This window comes from Platichthys flesus, chromosome 19 (assembly GCF_949316205.1).
Source record: "Platichthys flesus chromosome 19, fPlaFle2.1, whole genome shotgun sequence".
In the NCBI taxonomy this organism is placed as follows: domain Eukaryota; kingdom Metazoa; phylum Chordata; class Actinopteri; order Pleuronectiformes; family Pleuronectidae; genus Platichthys; species Platichthys flesus.
Genome location: NC_084963.1, coordinates 1067823 through 1090794, shown reverse-complemented (window position 1 = coordinate 1090794; position 22972 = coordinate 1067823). Strand labels below are relative to the sequence as shown.

Here is a 22972-nt window from a genome sequence, read left to right as displayed (position 1 = left end):
AGATATTTTATTTTGAAGTTGATAGGAAGTGTGATCTCGCATGCCGCCTGGGCTCGTGCTTCTCGCCTCTTCCCGGTCGGTCAGCTGACCGTCGGCCGGTCTGCTGACTCCCCTGATGCCCGAACCGTGACCCGGACATCACCAGGCCGAGCCCGGTCTCCGTGTCCCCGTTACCGGAGCCCCTGATCCGGATCGGCTACTGACACCCCGGCTCACCGCCGGAGGCCGGATCGCTGGAGTCCTCCAGGCCGAGTTTGTCGCTCACGTCTTCGGAGCCGCTGATCGCGCAGCTCCGTGTGCTCCAGGTTCCAGGCCGTTGAGCTCGTCGCGTCTCCCCGAGCCCGTGTGACTCCGCACCGGCCCGCAGCCCCGGCCGGCCCCGCTGAGCGCCATGGCTCTGCTGGATCTAGCCATGCAGGGCTTCGCCGTGTTCGGCTTCATCTTGTTCTTCGTCCTGTGGCTCATGCACCTGATGTCCATCATCTACGTGTAAGTCAACCCTCTGCGCGGCTAGCAGCGAGGCTAACAGCAGGACTAGCAGCTAGGCTAACAGCAGATTCATGTCTCTGTCTCCCCGGCTGTTTCCATCACGTTCATCTCAGTCGTGGTGTAACATTTAAGCGGGAGAATCGCTTATTCTCCGCGGCTCTCTGGACGTGTCTCAGCCGTTAAAGCTTCCGTGTCTGCTCGGTTAGCTGTTGGGCGTTTTCCTGGTTCCCCGCTAGCCGGTTAGCTCTGTCAGTTCGTGGCGCTGCCGCTGCGCAGCTTGTGGGGAACTCATGAAATAATCATGAAATATGTTCTAATTTATTGAAGTGTTGTGGCACCGGGACTGTTGAGAGGAACAAGCCGCACAGAGCCGCTCATTTCTCGGATCTCTCCGTCACGGCTCGCTGGAGCTAGATTCACACATTTCCTGTTTCTTTGTTGACGTTGAATTTAAGAATGTAAATAATGTAACGGAACCCCCGGCGGCTCCGGACGCGTCTGTTCGGCTCATATGGGTCAAATCACCCGAGCCTCGGAATCTGTCGCTGGTTCCACACGTTCACATCAGATTGTTCCATCCCCTCATCTGTTGTGATGGAATTTAATACGTCACGTTTGATTCAGTCTGATGTCATTTATGATGCTATGGGAATTCCCACTTTTAATTCAATGTGCACCAACACACACAGACACACTCACACACACACACATACATTGTAAAACACCTGCTCATCTGAAAACACTCGTTCACTTGATTTGGATCAAAACATTCGCATGATTTACAAACATGTTAAATTCAGTTTGAACTGAATCCTTAACGACATCAAAACCTCACATGTGTAACATCTGTTTGCTTTACCTGAGAGGCACTCGTTCATTCATTGATTCTCTAATTCACTCGTTCATATATTTCTTTATTCTCTTTTTAGTTTACTCATAAAAACACATTTACACAAAAGCTGTTGCTGGGATTTTCTGCAACTTAAGAAGATGAATCAGGTTTTTTAAAGATTTTCCAGAGACACTCAATCTGTATTATTATTATTAATTATGTCAATATCAACAAAAAAACTTTTTATGATCATATGATTCTTCTTCGTCAGTTGATAACAGGAAGTGTGTGTATTTGTGTGTATTAGTTTGACCTCCTCTCTCTCCGTCTCTCAGGCGTCTCCACCTCCATAAGAAGAGGTCAGAGGTCAAACAGTCATTTGGGCAGCAAGCAGGCGTTTCCCTCTTGAAGCCTCTGAAGGGCGTTGACCCAAACCTCATCTCCAACCTGGAAACCTTCTTTACTCTGGATTACCCCAAGGTGACCCCCCCTCCCCCCACCACCACCACCACCTTTAATAACTAACTGACGACCTCCTCTCCAAACGGGACATGTTCTCTACTCTGGACGTCTATCAACCTCACAACTCATCACCATAAGTCCCTCTAATAACTAACCAATACATAACTTATTACTAACCGTCCAATTACCATAATCACCTCACTAATGACAAACTAATAAATAACCACCCTGTCATCATAATCACCGTCAACAAATGACTAACCAATGACAAACAACCATTAACATGTAATAAATGAACTACTGACTGACTCATAACCCACTAACATCGGACAGGACTTCCCGGGCTCGTCTAACGTGATTTTCTGTTTTTGTTCGCAGTACGAGATCTTGCTCTGCGTCCAGGACCAGGACGACCCCGCGGTCGAGGTCTGTAAGAAGCTTCTGGGAAAGTATCCGAATGTCGACGCTCGTTTATTCATTGGTGAGAACAGTTTGTTGCTGCGTTGTCATAGTTGCTCTCCATCGGATCTTCTTTTATTTAGTGTCTTTAGTTGTTAGCATCTGACGTTAGCATGTGGGCGTGTTTGGTTCTCAGGGGGGAAGAAAGTAGGAATCAACCCAAAGATCAACAACCTGATGCCAGGTTACGAAGGAGCCAAATACGGGCTGGTGTGGATCTGTGACAGCGGCATCAGAGGTCAGCGCCCACGCCCTCTCCACGTTACTTCACCCTAACTGGTCACAATGCTAGCTAATGCCAATGTGTGATTCTGTGTGCGGCAGTGAAACCTGACAGCCTGACAGATCTGACCAATCAGATGACAGAGAAGGTGGGGCTGGTCCACGGGTTGCCTTATGTTGCCGACCGGCAAGGCTTCGCTGCCACACTGGAGCAGGTACGGCTAACCGGCTAACGGTGTGCTCACTCAGCTGCTGCTCACACGATCTCAACCACATGCTCATGTTTTGTTTAACTCTATGATTTAGCATTAGCTTTTGAAGCTACTATGACTTCAGTATCTTGTAGCTATCACATCATTGTATAGGCTACATTTCTGTCACGTGTTGATTATGTCTTACATGCTTTTGTTTTTTAAGATCATTAATCAGCGGTTTGACACTTGATCTCACACGTAACCGTCTCCTACCGATGTCACATGCTCAGCGTGTTGCTGAACAGCAGCTTCTGTTAACCCAGTTTCTTTTCGTTTTGGCGCATGTGTTGACAGTAAATGGTTTCTGTGGCTGTTTTGATGCTAAGAGATGCTAATGGTTCTCCAGGTGTATTTCGGGACGTCTCATCCTCGATCCTACATCTCGGCGAATGTGACGGGGATAAAGTGCGTGACCGGGATGTCGTGTCTCATGAGGAAGGACGTGTTGGATCAGGCCGGCGGTCTGGTCTCTTTCGCTCAGTACATCGCTGAAGATTACTTCATGGCTAAGGCCATCGCAGACAGGTTAACATAATAGCATTAGCATCTGTTACACATTTTTGTATTGTAAGTTCATCTAATGATTTCATGCCCTTCGCTTCTCTAGAGGCTGGAAGTTCTCCATGGCGACGCAGGTGGCGATGCAGAACTCAGGCTCTTATTCCATTGGCCAGTTTCAGTCCCGTATGATCAGGTGACCTTACAACTCATCATTCATATATACAATCGTTTATATTTTTAAATCGGCCTCATATATGAAAACATTAATCGTAAAATAATGTTTTTATTTTGTGGTGTTCAGATGGACCAAGCTGAGGATCAACATGCTTCCTGGCACTGTGTTGGAGCCCATCTCCGAGTGCTTCCTGGCCAGCCTCATTATTGGCTGGGCGGCTCATTACGTGTTCAGGTACGCAGCCAATCAGACAGCATCCTATGTAGACACTGTTTTGGTGTTGGATATTTATAAATCTGTGGTTTTTATTCAGTTTTTTTTATTATTGATGGTGTGTGTGTGTGTGTGTTTGTAACATGTGCGTTGTTGAATATTGTAGGTGGGACATGATGGCGTTCTTCATGTGTCACTGTTTGGCCTGGTTCATCTGTGACTACATTCAACTCACTGGAGTTCAGGTATTAACATGATGTGCTTCTAATTTAGGAAGATTATTAGTTAGTAGATCGTAAGTTAGTTTCTAATTATTACCCAATCAATACATGTACATTCATAAACATAACGTTATATTTTATATAGTTCAAGACTTACCTAATTTTTTTAAACAAAGTAACAAATGTAAGAAATTAAATGAAAATGTAAAAACGTTTTTATGTCGCAAGTTTAATTGTCACTCTTCACACATCCTGCAGGGCGGCGCTCTCTGCTTCTCGAAGCTGGACTTTGCCGTGGCGTGGTTCATCAGAGAGACGATGGCGGTGCAGATCTTCCTGTCGGCTCTATGGGACCCGACTATCAGCTGGAGAACCGGTCGGTACCGGCTCCGCTGTGGCGGCACCGCAGAGGAGATCCTCGATGTGTAGTTGCCATGGCGACCGGCTGAGCCCTCAGCCTCGTCCTCCTCAAAGACTGATTCTGTTTTTTTGTTTTTTATGGAACGTGTGTGTTTTTAACTATTTATGTTCCTTTGGTGCTAAAACTAAATGATGCCAGAACGAGCCAATGAGAGCACAGGAAGGAAGAAAGAAAAACAATATAAAGTGAGAGGGAGTGACGCATCGCACTGAATCGTCTAATCTGTGATTGGACGAGATGAAGAAAAAGAAATCCGCCAACTGGGCGGGGTTAAAAACTCCTCTTCTCATTGGTTGATTTTTCTTTGCTTCAATTTTCGTGTTTCGTGAAGTTTTTTTATGGAAGCAAATAACGGCCCACAAAAAAAATGAAGAGCAAGGTTGTGACTGAAACTGAATTTATAGTATTAAAATATTTTACTTTGAAATTCAACCATTACAAAAACGGATGATTTTCAAATTAAAATGAAACTGGTTATTAATTCTAAATGTTGTAATTCGTGTGCAGCAGGTTGCAGGTTCTTATTTTACAGCTGGTATTTGTACCAATTGAAAATTGACACTTTTTAAAATTTATTTAAAAAAACTTAACATTTAATGATTCTTTGGATAAAAAAAGAAAAATGAAGCTCAAAGTCTGAAGTGGCAGAAACATTCAAAGCTTTTTTTTTTCTCGTTTCTGATCTGGACTTTGTGGAGGTTCTTCTCTTCTCGGGTCTTCAGGTGTTGATCCAACACAAACAAGAAGCGTCGAGATGAGAACCACTTATTTATACAACAAACGTGAATAGAATCAACTGATGAGGCGCGAAACAACAATCTGATCTTTGAATCGTTGAGATTGTCTAAAAAGGAAAAATAATTTACGTACGAATTCAGACATACAATTTGTATACAAAATGTCGAAACAAAAGTCTGATCCGAAAAACATTTTTTTGGGTGATCATTAGAGAAATGTCTTTGTTTCGTCCTTATGTTGCAAACTTCATCAATAAGTCATAACTGTGACGTCTGTTTTTTGTTAATATAAAATAGTTTAAACAAAATTTAAATGAGTTATCAGTCTGGTCACCAAGCGAAGCTGCATCTTTTTTCGTGTGTGAAGTTTCTGTCGCACATGACGTAGGGAAAACATATTTGAATTATCTCAATAAACAAAGCAGCCAATCAGAAAAGAGATGCTAGCACTAAACAAGTTTCTTTCCTGTTTCATGGTCGTAACATTTCACGAAAGAAAATCACATTTCTGAATATTTGCGTTGGAGTCGAACACTGTGTGTGTGTGTGTGTGTGTGTGTGGACAATCGCAGCAGCATTGCTTTACTGTTAGCTTAGCCACAGGGGGTTTGGTTGATGACTTCGATGAGTCGGACGAACCCGAGACGCCGTCGTGCAGAAGGAAGTTGAGTTATTTGTTTGTTGTTTTTTTATGATTGACCTGCTGTCGTCTGAACTGACCGATCGTGTGAAGTCCGGAACAATAAAGTTTTATCCTTTCAAAGATGAACTTAAGACATATGCTTGTAGTCCTGCTTTATGATTGGCTGTGAGAACAGACAGTAGGCGGAGCCACTGGTTTTCAGATGTATTTATTCAGTGATTCATGCTACAACTTCCTGTCACTTTCAGAATAAATAAAAATTCAACATAATTTTTTTTCGAGTCGAGCACAGATAACACCCCAACCCTCATGCACTGGTTCAATATTAAAAATATTTCGTATAATAATAACCGTACCTCCTCCCACAATGCACCACAAGTACTTTACATTCTTCAACATTAGAAAACAAATGATACATTCAGTATAAAAGTTTGTAAAGAAAGCAGAAATAAAAGTGACCTTCAAAGTAAAATCATGAATAGGCCTGAAGTTGAAAATAACAGAAACCAAACAATCTTATTCTGAAAGGTGTTTTTATGTTTTCATGTTACAAGTGACAGTACCTGCTTCTCATGTAACGTGTTGCAAGCATGTAACATGCAGTAAACATGCGCAACATAAACATACATGTTCTTCTTGTTCTTGTCAGTTTCTTAACAAAAGTAACATGGTTTCAATCTAACTAGATGGGTAGTGTGAAATTGATGAAGTAAATCAAATACAAGTATTCATGTCTAATGTATTAAGGTTTAAATTACATACAAGTACACGTGTAAGAAACAGACATTGGACAAATGTGTGTTTAAAAATTAACTGTAATGTTAGAGTATTTCATGTTCCCGTGTATCTACATAGTTACAAGTATTTAAGTGAGTAATAGAGTAACATACAAACTACATCATGTAATTGAAGCTCCTCCTTGTGACAGGTATGTTGCGTGTGCCACGAAACGACGTGTTGTAACATGTGACTCGTTTGAACTGCTTCCTTGGGTTTGGCCTGATTGACGCATGGGTGGGCGGGACATTTACATTAGTGTTTAATTCAATGAGGAAATTATGTCACAGTTATGAACATATTTAAAATAAAATAAAAACTTTCATGGGATTCAAGCTTTGTAACTTGTAACATATAAAATATATTCAAAAAATAAAGTGATGAGTAAAGACTTAAAAAAAACATTGGGACGCCATTTAAACAGGAAGTGACAATGAGTCGTAATGAGAAAACGTGTTGGTCCAATTAAAAGGCACACAAACTTTGGCTTGGTTTGACCCCGCCCCCCACCTGATTCAAGACTTCGTCATTTTAAAATGTTACAAAACTAAAACGAATAGTTTCAAACAAAGAAACACAGATTTTTTTGTCTTAAAACCATTAAATGAAATAAAAATATGAAAAATAAAAACATTTAAATTGAATTTTTAGCCTTTTTTGTTACATGTGAAACACTGATATGAAAAAGACTTCCATGACTTTTAACCAATCAAAGGGAAGGTCAGAGGTCAGAAGGCAAACTGGAAATTGGCAGCTTCCTGTTTTATCTGGCTTGTTTCCTGTTTTAAGAAAACGTTTGTTTGTGAAACAATGAGATAACATGATTTAAAAAGATCGTAATTTAAATTAAATATATTTATATCGAGTATGACATTTGAGGATTAACCAATCACGGGTTAGTCTGACACACACACACACGCACACACAAACACAGAAACGCAGGTGTGACAGATGGGCGGGGCCACGAATCATCATCTAATTCAGTACAAACACATTCAAAATTAACACCAACATCTCACCAAAATAAAAACAACAATAAAACGAAAAATATTTTAACTACATTATGAAAATATCTAAGGAAAAAACAGGAACATGACGTACAAAGAAGGAATTGAGAAAATTAAGGCACAGAAGAAAGATCAAAGAGATCGCAGCAAACTAAACTAAGACAATAAAATAATAACCGTCGTCATGGTAACCAAACAGACACATCACTGTTTGTTCTGAAACACGATTTTAAATGTTCACAGTAAAATGAAAAACAGAATGAAAATAAAAAACCCAACTGAATAAATAAGTTCCGTCGCAACAGGTTAATAATAATTATCGATCATGCCGAGTCATTCAAATATAAATTAACTACAAATGCTCCATTACTTTGGGCTTTTACTTTGAAATTTTTCTTTTTAACTTTAAAAAATGTTTTCCTGATTTTCTTTTCCGCATCACGTTCATTTAACAAAAAGTTTAACTTACAACAGCTCCTTGGTGACTCCACATACACACCGTGCGTTGCTACACAGGTTGTTCAGGAATGTGCTCTGTAACCACGACATGGAAACTACCCATTGTTGTGACATCAAGTGTCGGCACAGATGGTTGGTGTGTCTGGGTTCAACCGTTGGTCCCCACAGACCAATCAGAATCCTACAGTCTGATTCGTTAGTCAGCTCCAAAAGCCAAAGGTCAGATGACGGGTTTATCCTAAGAGGATGTGATGTCACAAGGGGCCTTGATGACTTCAGCACTGATGCTAACATGCTATCAACCCATTGGCTGCAATATAAAATAATGGCATGTTAGCCTTGAACTTCAGCCTCCACGTGACTGAGCATTTATGCTAGTAGCTGCAGAAGGGCTGAAAGATTTGTAAGTAATGATTAACTGTAATTTTCCTGATAAAAATACCCCATGTATCTTTCATAATTTTACGCTTTAGGTCGGTGCTGGGGATTTACAGCGCGTCAAAGATTCAAACTTCTTAATTAACACGACTCAGACTCAGTCGGTTTCATGGAGCGCAGCAGAAGACTTATGGTTCTTCTGCTTTTACTTTCGTTGTGAAAGTTACAATCAAATAGTAGCTAACACGTAGCTTAACTCAAAGCTAACAAGCTAAAAGCTGTGATAGCTAAATAGGAGGCTAACAGGCTATGAGCTGACTACACCTGATGCTGAACACTGTCGACAGACCAGGGGCCACTTCACATGTATCTGTCGGGGCCCAGGGGTCAAAGGTCAGATGGTGGACTTGGAGAAGGAGACCCGGAGGTGCTGGTTGTGGTCCAGCTGATGGTCGTGCAGAGCGATCAGAGCTTCGATGGCCTCCTCCACCGACGCCAACTGCATCAGAGCCATCTTCCTGTCTTTCCTGTGTCATCAGAGGAAGTGACATCATTACACATGATCAAAAAAGTTGACTTCAGCGATTCTCTTAATGAACAAACTACTCATTTTCTCTGTAACCTTTGACCTTTAACTGGTTATTGTTGTTAATACTAACTGGAAAAACTTGAAGGCTTTGACGGTGAATCCGCTGGAGGAAAATAAATCCTTCAACACGTCTTCACTGACCGAGGAGCTGAGAGACAAAGACAAAGACACAAAGGATGAGGACAAGATTGTTCCGGTATTTGATTCTGATTGGCTGTGCTGCATTTGAAATACGTCTGTGACTTCATCAAATCAGTTTCACTACGCCAAACTCGTTTTTAATGTCAGATTCTGATTTCCAGGTCTTACAGAACACCTGCTGTCCAACATAAGATCACATGTTACAGATCATGTGGGTGAAACTCACGGGATGTTGGAGAGGTGCAGCGTCGCTGACGGAGGGAAAATGTTGTTAAAGTTTTTGGATCCTGGTTTTTTGAAGCGGTGGAGTGCGGAGCCTGCGAAGTCCCGGGTCAGCGTCTGCTCCTCCTGCCCCGCCCCCCCCCGAGGCAGCTGCACTACAGGGTGTTTGGACAACGTCACCCGAATCACATTACCATGGAGCCGCTGGCCGTTAAGGTGACTCATTGCTATCGGACAAAAGGGACAAAAAACATTTACTTTCATGTTTTCATGAGAATAAATCATTTTGAATTAATGAAAATAAATATGTTTCAGACCCAGTTGAGCCTGAGTGCCATCGCTCATCTGAACCAGAGCATTTTCCTTCTTATTAAAGAGGATCTTCACTCTCTGAACGTCCCCGTAAACACCTGAAAACACACACACAACACAGCTGATTTAACATCATGATGACATCACACAACAACATTTTATTTCAGCGTCAATAAAACCAGACGCTAACGCAACTTTAAAATTAACTTCTCACCAAACAGGATGAAGAGGCAGTGTGGAGAAACGCTCTGCAGAGACAAACAGATTCAGTAAGGTTAGCTGTGAGTGAAGCGCTCTGATTGGTCAACTGTTGAGAGACAATGTGACCTCTGACCTCTGGGTTCAGGTTAGACACCAGCAGCACCGAGTGGATAGCAGGAGGCGCTACATGCAAGGACAGACGAGGCGGAGACACCATCGAGCCGGGGATGCCTGACATCGACAAACCTGAGGACATCCAAAGACTTGATTTAAAATCTCAGCACAGCAAATGAAGACGGTACATTAAGACCCGCCCAGGTACATTAAGACCCGCCCAGGTACAATAGGACCCGCCCAGGTACATTAAGACACGCCCATGTACATTTAGAGCCACCCAAATCTTATCATACATGTACATTACAACAGACGTGTCTCACCTGTGTGCTGGTGGAAGGTAGGTGGGAAAGCTGCTGCTCCATAATGAGGGAGAGCTACACCTGTAACACACACACACACACACACACACACACACACACACACACACACACACGTCTATTCTTCTGAAGAACAACAAGTTAAAACCTTCTGTGTTTGTATTCAGTTAGCAGAAGCATCATTAGCCGGTCTCACCGAACGCAGCAGTGGGCTCCAGCTCGCCCGTCGGCAGATCGGCTCTGGTGAAGTCTCGGCTCTTGTCGTTGTTGTACTTGACGTTGAGCGCGCTCAGTTTGGAAAAGTCGATCCTCAGCGTGCAGCAGCTGTTGTAGATGTTCTGACCGTCCAGAGACTGAAAGACAGAGAGCAGCCGTCTGATTGAACCAGCTGCAAACACTGACTTGGACTGGTGGAATTTATCAGTTTCTTTTCATTGATACATGGTGGGAACTAATTTCAACTTAGTATTTATATGTGTGTGTTTGTGTGTGTGTGTGCACGTGACTCACAGCTTTTGCGTGCTGAGCGTGCACAGCATCACTAAACTGCAGCAGAGCCTGAAACTGATTGTTTCTGGTGAACGTGATGATTTTCAACACAGAACCGAACTTACTGAAGATCTGAAAACACAAACACACACAAATTAAAACACAAAAAACAACAACACAAACCAACATGTCACAGTATGAGAAACAGAAATTAACAACCTGCTGCAGAACCTCCAGTGTCACCGGGTAAAATAAGTTCTCTACGATGAGCCTCAGGACGGGACTCTGACCGGGGACTAAGCCCCGCCCCTCCACTCCTGCTACCATGTTCCCAGAATGCACTGCGGCTGCATTGATGGCCTGCAGTGCTGCCTGAGCTCGCTGTCAACAAACACAATATTCAACAACAAATGTAAACGAAACACCTTTTTATTTAAAACAAACACGTCACCATGGAAACCGTATGTTTGATTTGTAATAAATGTTTATAAATAATAATAATGAAACATGTTGATATACTTCTTTTTTGTTGTTTTGAATCCTTCTGTTTAGTAAACATTATTTGTCGAAAACATTGATTGTTCATTTATGTTTTTTTAAATAATGAATGCTGTGTCGAGGTGGGTGTGGCCGGAGCCACTGCTCCTCACGTGATTCGTCAGATTGTCGGTCTTGAGCTCGCGATGGTTGGAGTACTGAATGAAGATTGGCTGGTTCCTGACTGTGGGCGTGGCTGAGGTGTAGTAGTTCACCATAGTAACAGCAGCTTCCTCTGACGCCATCTCTAAAAATGCCTGGAAACAAAATGTCGATCATGATGACCACTTCACTTGTATGTAGTTAAAACCCCCCCTGTTGGTCACACGCTGTAAAACTCCACCAGCGTGTTGTCACTCACCTGGTTCTTTGTCCTCAGTGTGATCAGTTTACTAACTCTGCCAAAGGGAAGCGCCAGAGCGAGCACTTCCTGTTCAGAGATGTCAACAGGAAGATGGCGCAGGTGAAGGACCCGAGACGGGACAGACTGAGCTCGCTCAGAAACACACGGCCTATCAGAGCCATCCACTGTGACGGACACAAACAGGCAGGTCAACAGACATTCAACTGTCAGTGGTGATTCAGGCAGAGCGAGAGAGAGAGAGAGAGAGAGAGAGAGAGAGAGAGAGAGAGAGAGGTCTTACCTGCGGACAGGTCGTCAGTGCTCATGTTCGCAGAGCAGCTGACACACAAGGTTCACGTCTCCTGCAAAAATGATGTTCACTTTTAGTAATAAAATAGAAATAAATGTATCATAGACTTATTTAGCCCAATATTTATTTGTCTTGTTCCACCTCTTCTCTTCATTATTGATCAATAAGAAAATAATTTTATTGATCAATTGCTTGACACAATCAACGAGTCATATAATCATTCCGTTTGTTGTATATTTTCATTCGTTCAAACTGAATAAATTAAGTCAAATAAGTTTCAGAGGAATGTATCAATGAAAAATAAAAATGGCCGCCCGGTGTTTGTTCTTTGATCTTTGATTAATGTTCGATTACTCGACTCGATGTCTCAAGATAAAACACGAACAAGTTCAAAGGACCAGAAACATCGCGTCGCTTCTTCCGCACTCTGGTCTGCACGAGAACACGCAGCTATCGCGGGATTTCAACCGTCGCCTTTTCGCTCGTGACACCAAAACAAAAACAGAAAAGCGAACCGAGGGACACAGACGGCGAGGGGAACGGGAAACCGGGGCGGCTCTGTGGCGGGAAATGCCTCGGTAAACAAGTCAACAACAACAAACGAGCGCGAGGGTTGGCGCCGCAGGCTCGCGCAGGTGCGGTCCGATCACCAAGGAAACGCGAGGGAAGAAGAAGAAGAACCGGAGGACGTGCGGGAGAAGATGCGGGACGTGCCCCACGCTCACCCGTCCATGGTCCGCGAGGAGGAAGGTGACGAAGAGGAGGAAGAGTAGTCGTAGAGCGCGAGCTTCCCTCTCCGCAGACAGCACAACAACAGGGAGCTCACTTCCCGTTTGATGACGTCACCGGAGAACATGGCGGCTCGTGGACACACCTCAGATCACAGCGATCGATAATAATCCCGATAATCGATTAATGGTTTCAGACGTCTGGATGAATCACGTGGTCGTTTTTAATCTCTTGTTTATTTAATCTATTGATTTTGAATAAATTTTTTAAATAAAAGCTGTTCTCATATAATTATAATAATGTAATCATAGTAACACATTTAAACATGATTCAAATCTATAAAAATGAAAACACAAAGTTGTTTTTAAAATGAGTATGTAAGTAAAAGTTCTCATTATTAAATCATGATTTAAACTGGATTATTATTATTACTGATAAACATGTGACATCATCAGCTTCTGATGTTGCAGCTGATGATGTGAATATTATATTTACACTGTATCATGTGCCTGTACGGTTTTGAATCTATAACATTAAATTATGTCTAATAAACTGGCCATATAGAGACACTTTTATGTTTAGAAATGTCATTTAAGCTTTTATACACATACTGTATATGAAGTATTTATCTTCTCTCGTGTATATTTGTTATAACATTTTATTACTATAATTCATTATGTATTGAATAGATACCTTTAGTCTCCACACTTATATACATATATTTATATACAATATTATTTATATGGTTATATATCCTTATACAACGTCTCTATTTACACTATATAAATGAATTCATCCTTTATTACTCAATCATTATAACAATCACACAGATTCTATATCGAGTCCACTCTTGTTGTCATCTGGTGGATCCGAGGGGAGCTTTGTGTGCGGACCGGAAGCCGGGACAGAGCTGTCTTCCGGTTGTTTCAGTGGGTGAAAGGTGAAGAAGACGTGTTCAGGGTCTTTATTCACAGGCAGCGAGAACTTCAGATTCTCCTCCGGAACCTTCGACGATGCTGCAGAACACAGGGTGAGTGAAGCCTCGTGAAGCGAACAGGAAGCAGCTGAGAGGTCGAGGTTTATCTGAACTCAGCTCTGCGTTCTGACCTCAGAGCAGTTCTGTCAAAACTTCTCTTCATGCGTCTCGTCGTGCTGCACATTCATAACTGACTGCATTCATATGTTTATATGTAATAATACATGATGGAGTGAACAGTGATGCACTCGTTCTGATCTCTAAACGAGTCTTTCAAAGGTTGTGTTGCAGCAGCTCTGATATTTACACTGAAGTGTAAACTTTACAATAAAGAATAAACCAGCTTTACTCACACACACAATATTTCTGTGTTAATATAACATCCAGGTTTCATGTGATGAGAGTGTGAAGTTAATGTTATAGACGTTTTATTCCTGAATACAAACACCTGAAACTGGTGAAATGGGGATTTTTACATCACATAATAATTTGAATGTGATCATATATCAGCTCAGACCTGATTACTTCATGTTCATCATCTTTACTAACTGAATTCACACATTCATTTCCTTTAGTGAGTGTTTGTCCTGTGAAGCAGCAGCAGCAGGTTGTCAGGTCCAACTGGTTCAAAGAGGAGCATGTTGGGAACATTCCAGGGGTGGAGCCTGTAGAGCAGCAGGGGTGGAGTCTGTAGAGCAGCAGGGGTGGAGTCTGTAGAGCAGCAGGGGCAGCTTTCAGGTCTTAAACTACAAATGCTCAGTCACTGTGACAGAAAACAGACTTAAGGAAGTTGAAATGTATTGGTTAATCGATCAGGCAGTTCTGCTCTTATGTAAAATTTAAGTTTATGTTTTGTGCTTTGAGTCATTAGTTATATAATTCGAGTTGGAGTTAGCCTAGCTGAGCACAGCTGTGTAAACGTTTGTTTTATTTTGGTGTGTTTCAGGAAGTTAGCCGGCTGCACGCTCTTCATCACTGGAGCGAGTCGAGGCATCGGTAAAGCCATCGCGCTGAAAGCTGCCAGAGATGGAGCCAACATCGTTATTGCCGCCAAGACCGCCGAGCCCCACCCCAAACTCCCAGGGACCATCTACACAGCTGCTCAGGAGGGTGAGGAGCTAGCATGCTAACTCGAGCAGCTCATTATTAATATGTTCTAAAAAAAATTAGTTTTAAAGAATTAGAGGAAAGATAAACTGTATAATAAGACCCACACTCGAGTAGCTATAACCTTTGACCTCCATCATGTGTCATTTACCTGTGTGTGTGTTTGTGTGCGTGTGTAGTGGAGGCGGCGGGGGGGAAAGCGTTGCCCTGTATAGTGGACATCCGTGATGAGAAGCAGGTGGGAGACGCTGTTCAGAAAGCCGTGGAAATGTTTGGAGGTACTGGACTTTACACTCTCAGGTGTGACATCATCACGGTGGTGACGTCACTGCAGCGACATCATCACAGTGCCTGTGTTTGATTGGCAGGTATCGACATCCTGGTGAACAACGCCAGCGCCATCAATCTGACGGGAACCCTGGAGACGCCAATGAAGAAGGTGGATCTGATGCTGGGAGTCAACATGAGAGGAACATACATGACGTATGTAACTGAACACGCACAGAATCTGAATCCGCCGTTAACGACGTGCTCTTAACGAGCATTAGTCAACAAGTCAGTGAGCTTCCGTATGTTTCAGATCTAAGCTGGTCATCCCTCACTTGCTGAAGAGTCGCAGCCCTCACATCCTGAACCTGTCACCGCCGCTCAACCTCAACCCAGTGTGGTTCAAGAACCACACAGGTAACCATAACAGCCCACTGAGCAGCTGGCCTGTCACACACCTGTGCATTAACAGCTGGTTCTGTGTTTTGTTTTGTTTCTTTTTCCAGCGTACACGATGGCAAAGTACGGTATGTCCATGTGCGTCCTGGGAATGGCCGAAGAATTCAGAGGTCAAATTGCCGTCAACGCCCTCTGGCCCAAAACAGGTGAGTGTCTGTTAGCATGCTAACACAACCCTCATATAGTCTCATAATAAGCTAGCATGCTAACCCTGCTTTAACCTGTGTGTTGTTGCCACAGCGATCCAGACTGCAGCCATGGACATGTTGGGTGGGGAGGAAGTTGGAAAACAGTGTCGCACATCGGACATCATGGCAGATGCCGCTTACGCAATCCTGACCCAACCAAAGGACTACACAGGCCGCTTCGTGGTGGACGAGGACATCCTGAGAGAGCACGGCATCAAAGACTTTGAGCAGTACGCAGTCCAACCAGGTGAGCTGTGAGGCCTGATGAAGGTTGAAGGAGTCCAGTGTCGTCCTCCAGGGAAGCCGTCCCCTGGCTGTCTTGTCCTGGAGGACGTCCCTGAGCGAACACACAGACCACAGTGTCTATTCTCATCACATCAGAGCTGTCTAGCTTGTCTTCTGCCTGATGACACATCGTCGCTCACGTAACATAACCCAGCAGAGGTCATTACGGCCGAGCATTCCCTCACGCTGTGTTGTGGTACTCATGGTGGTTTCTGATTGGTCGACAGGTCACCCTCTGCTGCCAGACTTCTTCCTGGACGAAGCACCAGAGGTGCTGGCCCAACAGATGGAGCAACATGGTAAAGCTCCAGTGATAAATTACAAGTTTAATTATTGATTAAGATTGATATGATATCATCTGAGTCTTTCTCCTGGCTGCTAGGGGCGACCCCAGCCTTCAAGTCCTCGTCTTCGACCCCGCCTCCGTCCAGTGGACCAATAGAAAGCACGTTTGATGTCATCAAAGGAGTCATCAACGACGACTTGGTCAAGTCCACCCAGGGCATTTATCAGTTCGACCTGTCAGGTAACAACACCAGTCTGTTTTCTCCACCTAACCACACCCTGTGGGCGTGTCGGTGATGTCATGTGTTCATGTCCATATAAGGAGAGCACGTGGGCGTCTGGTTTCTGGACTTGAAAAGTGGCTCTGGCGGCGTGGGGCGGGGCCAGCCAGCCGTCAAGGCCGATGTCATCATGACGATGGACTCCACAGACTTCAGCAAGATGTTCGCAGGTGAGCCATCGCCACGGTGATGATGTAATACCAGTGTGATAGTTCTGTCTCCATGGTAACAGCTGTGTTGTTTCAGGGAAGCTGAAGCCCACGATGGCTTTCATGTCCGGGAAGCTGCGGATCAAAGGAGACATGTCGCTGGCCCTCAAACTGGAGAAACTGATGGGCCGCATGGCCAAGGCTAAACTGTGAGACTGAAGCCCCGCCCACAGAAGCCCCGCCCACAGCTCCCATCAGACCCCACTATACAATGTGTGTTGCTCTACATGTTGCCTTGACGACAGAACTAATGTCATTAAATGCAAGACATGAGTAAAGTCTGCGTTAATAATAAAGTGTGGTTTAATCTTTACTCTGCTCATGTGACTGAGAAGTGACCTCATCGTGACACCGTAGTGATGAAACTGTGATGTCATGAAACCGTGTAGAAACCAGCTCCTGACTTGACATGTGAACACGTGTCCTGGTTTACAGTCGTTTTATAGAATCGTGTCACCTGCAGAAAAACAACATTCTGATCTTATTTCCATGACTATTATTAATACATAATATTAATCTTATTAAATAATATTAGCTCAGTAGGGACAGAGTTCTTCTTGATTTTAACGTACGTTGACACGTGACTGTCGAGAACATGATCGTTTTGCCTATAAGTTTGTAATATACTTAACGATCCCCCCCTAAAGGGGACCTGAGAGCTCAGACTGTACAGAACTACCAGATGGGTGTGTTGTGAACAATAAACATGTATTTTGAAATCTTTAGGCGCCACTCCAGCGCCCCCTGGTGTCTTCACTGATGAATAAAGAGGAATGTAGTTAGTAACAGAGAGAACACGTCTACAAAGAGACACTGTAAAAGCAACGCTTTCTGATATAGCAGCTAACGTTTCAGAATACAATCAAAAAGAACATTACATATTTTAACACATGCCAGTATATTAACACATTTACATTGACCTATTTGTATGTTTAGAATATTTCCACTCATGAAGCTGTTAAATCAAATACGTTTATTACGAGTTGTGAGAGTAAAGCAGCAGTTCTGTTAATTTCTTCATTTACATGTTTCTGCCCAGGTGACACTGCGTTGTGAAGCTCCTTTCCTCATCAATTCAATCACAAATTCAAATGGCTCTTATTGTGGCGGCAGCTCAGTCTAAACTTTCCAGAGCAAAATAAACATTATTAACTGAAAATAATGCAACATAATTAAGATATGTTTATTTATACCAAACACATGCACAGACATGCACAACACACTCATGCAATGGTAGGTAAATGTAACCTCTGCTTTTGACCCATCTGGTGCAGGACACACAGAGCAGTGAGCGACCATGTACGGCGCTCGGGGAGCAGATGTTGGGGGAGTAAGGTGCCTTGCTCAGGGGCACTAGACAGGGTAGGGAGACTCTTGGATTATTGAACAGATCAATCCAGGTTCGTCTTTTGTTGTCTCTCCGTGGAGTCAAACCAGAGACGAACCAGAGACCTTCTCTGCCCATAGTCCAAGGTTCTGCCACTAGACCACTGCCTCTCCCAGAAACATACGAATGAGTTGTTCCCACAGGAGCGTAAAGGAATGCTCCTGTGATGGAATGAATCACCCGAGAAGACACAAACAAACACATGACTAAACACACAGGTGTGTGACTTTGTGGAGATCATGTAGAAAATTACTGAGGTATCACAGATGTGAGGAGTGGGAGGGGTCTATGTTGAAGGCTCCTCTAATTTGTCCCGACCTAAGAAAGGTTTAACCCTGACTTGACCTTGACCCTGACCCAGCTGGTCACCTGAGGTCTGAAAGTCTCTTCACTGGGTCATTGCTTCTTTTCCTGTGAGCACTTCACTTTTCTCCCAAACACTAATTATGTGATAAAAGTGGGAAGCGTTGGGTCGAGTGTAATCATCACTGTTAGAGTGCAGCATTATTATTATTCTAAACATCAAGTTAAAAGAAAGTTAAATATATATATATATAATAGATATACATATATATAAACAATAAAGTTAAACTGTGTAGTCATATTTAATCCCTTGAGTGCTGATTTCATCGTTTTACTCACCGTGTCACAATGTGTGGACTTTGTTCACCAACAGCTCAAGTACTCTAATTTGGTCTCATATTTTTGTTTTCAATTCCTGACACTTTTTGAAAAAGCTTTATCTATAATTTTGGGATTCACCAAGTCCACAGGGAAGACAAATAACTTGACAGTTTATAAAGTTTATTCAATGGACAATGAGCAGTAGGTGAACGTCACATCTTCCCTGCAGCGTGGTCACATGGTCCTCTTAGGAAATGCATGTTCTTAATTTTTGTCATGTGAGTCAAGATGTATTATTACTATTGTGGCAATTTGACATAAGATGCAGAATAAACATAAACATCAACATTTAAATATTGATAACATAAACATTCAAAATGACATTAAAGTTCTTAGCATGTGAACGTGATCATTGAGCTGCTTCATTAAACCTAAAGTGATGTCTTCTGGGAAGTATTTAAAACCAGTGAAGGTTTTAACCATGAGATTCTGCAGAGCCCAGGTTCTGGACGTTAAAGTGACGTCACAACGTTTTCACGCTGAACTCTTTCAAAATAAAAGTCGAGAATAAATGAAAGTCTGGCCGGAACCCGTATGTGATCATACATTTTTCCTCATTATCCAGGAAATATCTTGACTACAGTCAAAAGGACTCGTCTCTATATGAAAGGTCTATTGTAAACACCAGGGAGACTTTAATTCTAGTTTCTCACGAGAACAGTGTTTTCATAATAAAAGCTTTGAACTGTGAAGGCTGAGCAAGAGTCCTGTCAAGAGAATCCCCGGATGTAGATGGGGGGAATATACAGGTGGGACAATCTATGGGTGGGACCGCTTCCGGTTTACGATGAAGAAGCTCATGGTCCGCCTCTGTCACGTGATTAGCCCTGCGTCAATCAGACCAGAGAGGTGCGGGTCTCCATGGTAACCAGGGTTCGTTTGGGGAAGAGCAGCTGATCATAAAAACCTTTGTTTCCGAGGATCGAAGGTAAGATTCATATGTTTCTGATTCATAATGATCAAGAGTCTGGGAAATGATGTGTTCAGACAGGAAGTGACGTCAGTGAGGGAGTTATATATTTATATTTAAACACTGCGTCATTCTGACAGACAAGGTGTAAAACTCACCTGATCACACTGAATGAAGATGGACGACATGACGGCTCCTTCGAGCCAATAAATCACATTTTATTTATATAGCCCATATTTAAAAATCACAAATTGTCTCATAGATCTAAACAAGATAGATAGATAGATAGATAGATGGATACTTTATTAATCCCGACGAAAATTCTGAAGTTGCAGCATCCTCCGCTCTTGAGAAGTGAAGCACACAATTTATGATCGCTTTAATAAGTTATTTGTCGAGATAAAATCATCTGAGACTGACTGATATGTGGAGAGCTTGTGTGTGGGCGGGGCCTCGATACCACAGATCTGATTTGTGGATCGTCTTTATATACACTCACTGATTGTCTTTAGAACAGTCAGTTTATATAACTGTTTACCTTCAGAAAAAGTTTTTAATATAAATGATTTACAGTGACACTTCCTGTTTGTGATGTCACAGATGGCGGGGACATCGAGACACGACCGAGAGATGATGATGAAGGTCAAACGTGAGCTCACCGAGTGTTCGGAGCCGGTGGAGAGACTCCGGCTTCAGTGTCTCGCTCGAGGGTCGTCAGGGATCAAAGGACTGGGAAGGTGAGCACATGAAGACAGGGATCGACATAAAGAGGTTCAGTGACTGTCTGTTCAGACGATGAGTGACGTGTCATGTGTTTACATGTTTGTCAGAACCTTTAAAATAATGGACGATGACCAAAACCGCTCTCTGGACTTCAAAGAGTTCCTGAAGGGTTTGAACGACTACGGGATCCTGATGGAGAGAGAAGAGGCGGCGGCTCTGTTCCAACACTTTGACCGTGACGGGAGCGGGTCCATCAACTTCGACGAGTTCCTCATCACTCTCAGGGTAAATGCACACATGCACATGTTACACGTGTTCGTTCTGTCACGTCTCTTAACCTCCATGACCTGGTGCCTGCAGCCCCCCATGTCCAAGGCCAGGAAGGAGGTGGTCATGCAAGCGTTTCGGAAACTGGACAAGACGGCTGACGGTGTGATCACGGTCGAGGACCTGCGGGGGGTCTACAACGCCAAGTACCACCCCAAGTACCAGAACGGAGAGTGGACGGAGGATCAAGTCTTCAGGACGTTCCTGGACAGCTTTGACACTCCGTACGACAAAGATGGAAAAGTAATGAACTGTTGTTTTCAGGTGTTTGAACTTCCTGAGGGTCAGTGAACCTCTCGTTTACAGTTTGAACTTGGAATGACAGAAGTGTGTGTTGATGTGGTCTCACTCTCTGAAGGTGACGCTGGAGGAGTTCTTCAGTTATTACTCTGGTGTGAGTGCGTCCATCGATACAGACGTCTACTTTATTGTGATGATGAGAAATGCCTGGAAACTCTGAGTTAGCGTCGCTCTGGTAAACAAACCGCTCTGGTGATGGGACGAGGGCAGAGTTAGAAACGGGCTCTAAGGGATGTTTCCTCATGGTTTCACCTGGACAAGTTGTATGTTGTATGATTGTTATTTTAAAACAAAAGAAAAACTCTTATAAAATCTATAATTTCTTTTTGTATTTGGACAGAGAAGAAGAATCATACAACGTACAAACGTCAGAGTGAGATCGACTGGTGGCAGATTCCATCTTTAACGTTCCTCTGGACTTTAAATCAAACACTTACACTTTTCTACAAACTATTTATCAATCGACATTAACCTTCACGCTTCACTGGTTCACTTTTCACTTGTTCACACTTCACTTGTTCACTTGTTCAGTCTTCACTTGTTCACACTTCACACTTCACTTGTTCACTTGGTCACTCTTCACTTGTTCACACTTCACTTGTTCACACTTCACTTGTTCACTTTTCACTTTTCACTTTTCACTCTTCACTTGTTCACTTGTTCAGTCTTCACTTGTTCACACTTCATACTTCACTTGTTCACTTGTTCACTTGTTCACTTGGTCACTCTTCACTTGTTCACACTTCACTTGTTCACACTTCACTTGTTCACTTGTTCACTTTTCACTTTTCACTCTTCACTTGTTCAGTCTTCACTTGTTCACTTGTTCACTTTTCACTTGTTTCACTCTTCACTTGTTCACCTTTCACTTGTTCATTCATCACTTGTTCATCTTTCACTTGTTCACTCTTCACTCTTCACTCTTCACTCTTCACTTTTCACTTGTTCACTCTTCACTTGTTCACACTTCACACTTCACTTGTTCACTTGGTCACTCTTCACTTGTTCACACTTCACTTGTTCACTTGTTCACTTGTTCACTTTTCACTCTTCACTTGTTCAGTCTTCACTTGTTCACTTTTCACTTGTTTCACTCTTCACTTGTTCACCTTTCACTTGTTCATTCATCACTTGTTCATCTTTCACTTGTTCACTCTTCACTCTTCACTCTTCACTCTTCACTTTTCACTTGTTCACTCTTCACTTGTTCACTCTTCACTTGTTCACTCTTCACTCTTCACTTTTCACTTGTTCACTCTTCACTTGTTCACTCTCTACATGATCATTGTTGGTTAGCATTAAACATAAAAAATCAATACCTATGGTTGAAAGAGTGAAAATAGAATAAAATAAATCAAGTTTAATACACACACACACACACACACATATATGTATATGAATGTATATATATTAATACTTTATACACTGCAGCTAGAACATGTGTGGGATTGAGATGAGGACCAGCAGCAGATCACACCTGGTCATGTGATGTCATCACTGACGTGTGTCTTCTGTCCTCAGGTGACGAAGGACGAGTTCCTCAACTACTACTGCGGCGTCAGCGCCTCCATCGACAGCGACGTCTACTTCATCCTCATGATGACAAACGCCTGGAAGCTGTGAATCCAACCAGCGATAAATCATAACTGATCAATAATCCATCATTCAATCTGGATGCATCGGCAAACAATAACCATTATGATTGTTGAATTAATATAAATAATTATTTATTATTGCGGGTTTATCAAGCGATTTTGATACATTTTGTAAAGTAGAATATTAATTTTGTCATGATTTAATGTCCAGAAGGTAATGATGATCACTATTTTGTAGTTTATTGTATATTGATCTGCACCTTGATAAACTTTGTTTCAATGAAGAATTAAACACGTCGTAAAACTACAGCAGGTTTATTTAATACAGTGTGATTTATTACACTTATATTTCAATGAACCTCTGGCGGAGGCTGATATTAGTTCTGCAGGAATCAGCTGATAAAACTTCACTTTGGACCTGATGATGTCGCT

The 22972-nt window shown here is 42.7% G+C and overlaps 4 protein-coding genes across 6 annotated transcripts; 3 read left to right on the top strand and 1 right to left on the bottom strand.

The window, feature by feature from the left end:
* Positions 1-37: 37 nt before the first annotated feature.
* ugcg (UDP-glucose ceramide glucosyltransferase) lies at positions 38-5755 on the top strand. The gene is made up of 10 exons (XM_062412405.1): positions 38-489; positions 1657-1801; positions 2162-2264; positions 2379-2480; positions 2567-2679; positions 3065-3243; positions 3326-3412; positions 3521-3628; positions 3774-3852; positions 4087-5755. Exons 1-10 carry the CDS (start codon positions 392-394, stop codon positions 4255-4257), a joined length of 1185 nt encoding a protein of 394 aa, XP_062268389.1. The 5' UTR covers positions 38-391; the 3' UTR covers positions 4258-5755.
* Positions 5756-5821: 66 nt separating this feature from the next.
* On the bottom strand, positions 5822-12679 carry ptbp3 (polypyrimidine tract binding protein 3). The gene is made up of 14 exons (XM_062412403.1): positions 12554-12679; positions 11820-11880; positions 11537-11703; positions 11289-11432; positions 10858-11019; positions 10660-10770; positions 10346-10502; positions 10153-10212; positions 9849-9961; positions 9729-9762; positions 9520-9612; positions 9207-9429; positions 8910-8987; positions 5822-8777 (listed from the first exon to the last, which is right to left on the bottom strand). Exons 2-14 carry the CDS (start codon positions 11842-11844, stop codon positions 8645-8647), a joined length of 1500 nt encoding a protein of 499 aa, XP_062268387.1. The 5' UTR covers positions 11845-11880; positions 12554-12679; the 3' UTR covers positions 5822-8644.
* A 764-nt stretch (positions 12680-13443) lies between these two features.
* Positions 13444-17337, top strand: hsdl2 (hydroxysteroid dehydrogenase like 2). The gene is made up of 11 exons (XM_062412997.1): positions 13444-13587; positions 14480-14643; positions 14820-14918; positions 15009-15123; positions 15221-15324; positions 15414-15512; positions 15607-15801; positions 16067-16138; positions 16222-16365; positions 16447-16575; positions 16652-17337. Exons 1-11 carry the CDS (start codon positions 13571-13573, stop codon positions 16765-16767), a joined length of 1254 nt encoding a protein of 417 aa, XP_062268981.1. The 5' UTR covers positions 13444-13570; the 3' UTR covers positions 16768-17337.
* A 2125-nt stretch (positions 17338-19462) lies between these two features.
* On the top strand, positions 19463-22833 carry capslb (calcyphosine-like b). 3 transcript variants are annotated; one of them, XM_062413031.1, is made up of 6 exons: positions 19463-19613; positions 20196-20332; positions 20426-20603; positions 20679-20888; positions 21004-21120; positions 22467-22833. In XM_062413031.1, the coding sequence occupies exons 2-5, from the start codon at positions 20196-20198 to the stop codon at positions 21103-21105; spliced, it is 627 nt and encodes a 208-aa protein (XP_062269015.1). In that variant the 5' UTR covers positions 19463-19613; the 3' UTR covers positions 21106-21120; positions 22467-22833. The 3 variants fall into 3 exon arrangements, with proteins under 3 accessions (XP_062269015.1, XP_062269016.1, XP_062269014.1); XM_062413032.1 differs by lacking the exon at positions 21004-21120 and having other exon boundaries at positions 20679-20869; XM_062413030.1 differs by lacking the exon at positions 21004-21120.
* The last annotated feature ends 139 nt before the right edge of the window (positions 22834-22972 follow it).

Coding starts and splice junctions, on each gene's coding strand:
- hsdl2 (XM_062412997.1), top strand. Junction 16,139..16,221: donor CCAACAGATGGAGCAACATG/GTAAAGCTCCAG, acceptor CCTGGCTGCTAG/GGGCGACCCCAGCCTTCAAG. Junction 16,576..16,651: donor CTTCAGCAAGATGTTCGCAG/GTGAGCCATCGC, acceptor GTGTTGTTTCAG/GGAAGCTGAAGCCCACGATG.
- capslb (XM_062413030.1), top strand. CDS start 20,196: ATGGCGGGGACATCGAGACACGACCGAGAGATGATGATGAAGGTCAAA. Junction 20,333..20,425: donor GGGATCAAAGGACTGGGAAG/GTGAGCACATGA, acceptor CATGTTTGTCAG/AACCTTTAAAATAATGGACG. Junction 20,889..22,466: donor CGTACGACAAAGATGGAAAA/GTAATGAACTGT, acceptor TTCTGTCCTCAG/GTGACGAAGGACGAGTTCCT.
- ugcg (XM_062412405.1), top strand. CDS start 392: ATGGCTCTGCTGGATCTAGCCATGCAGGGCTTCGCCGTGTTCGGCTTC. Junction 1,802..2,161: donor TTACTCTGGATTACCCCAAG/GTGACCCCCCCT, acceptor TTTTGTTCGCAG/TACGAGATCTTGCTCTGCGT. Junction 3,413..3,520: donor TTTCAGTCCCGTATGATCAG/GTGACCTTACAA, acceptor TGTGGTGTTCAG/ATGGACCAAGCTGAGGATCA.
- ptbp3 (XM_062412403.1), bottom strand. CDS start 11,844: ATGAGCACTGACGACCTGTCCGCAG. Junction 11,704..11,819: donor CACTGACGACCTGTCCGCAG/GTAAGACCTCTC, acceptor TGTCCGTCACAG/TGGATGGCTCTGATAGGCCG. Junction 9,430..9,519: donor TGGCACTCAGGCTCAACTGG/GTCTGAAACATA, acceptor TTTGTCCGATAG/CAATGAGTCACCTTAACGGC.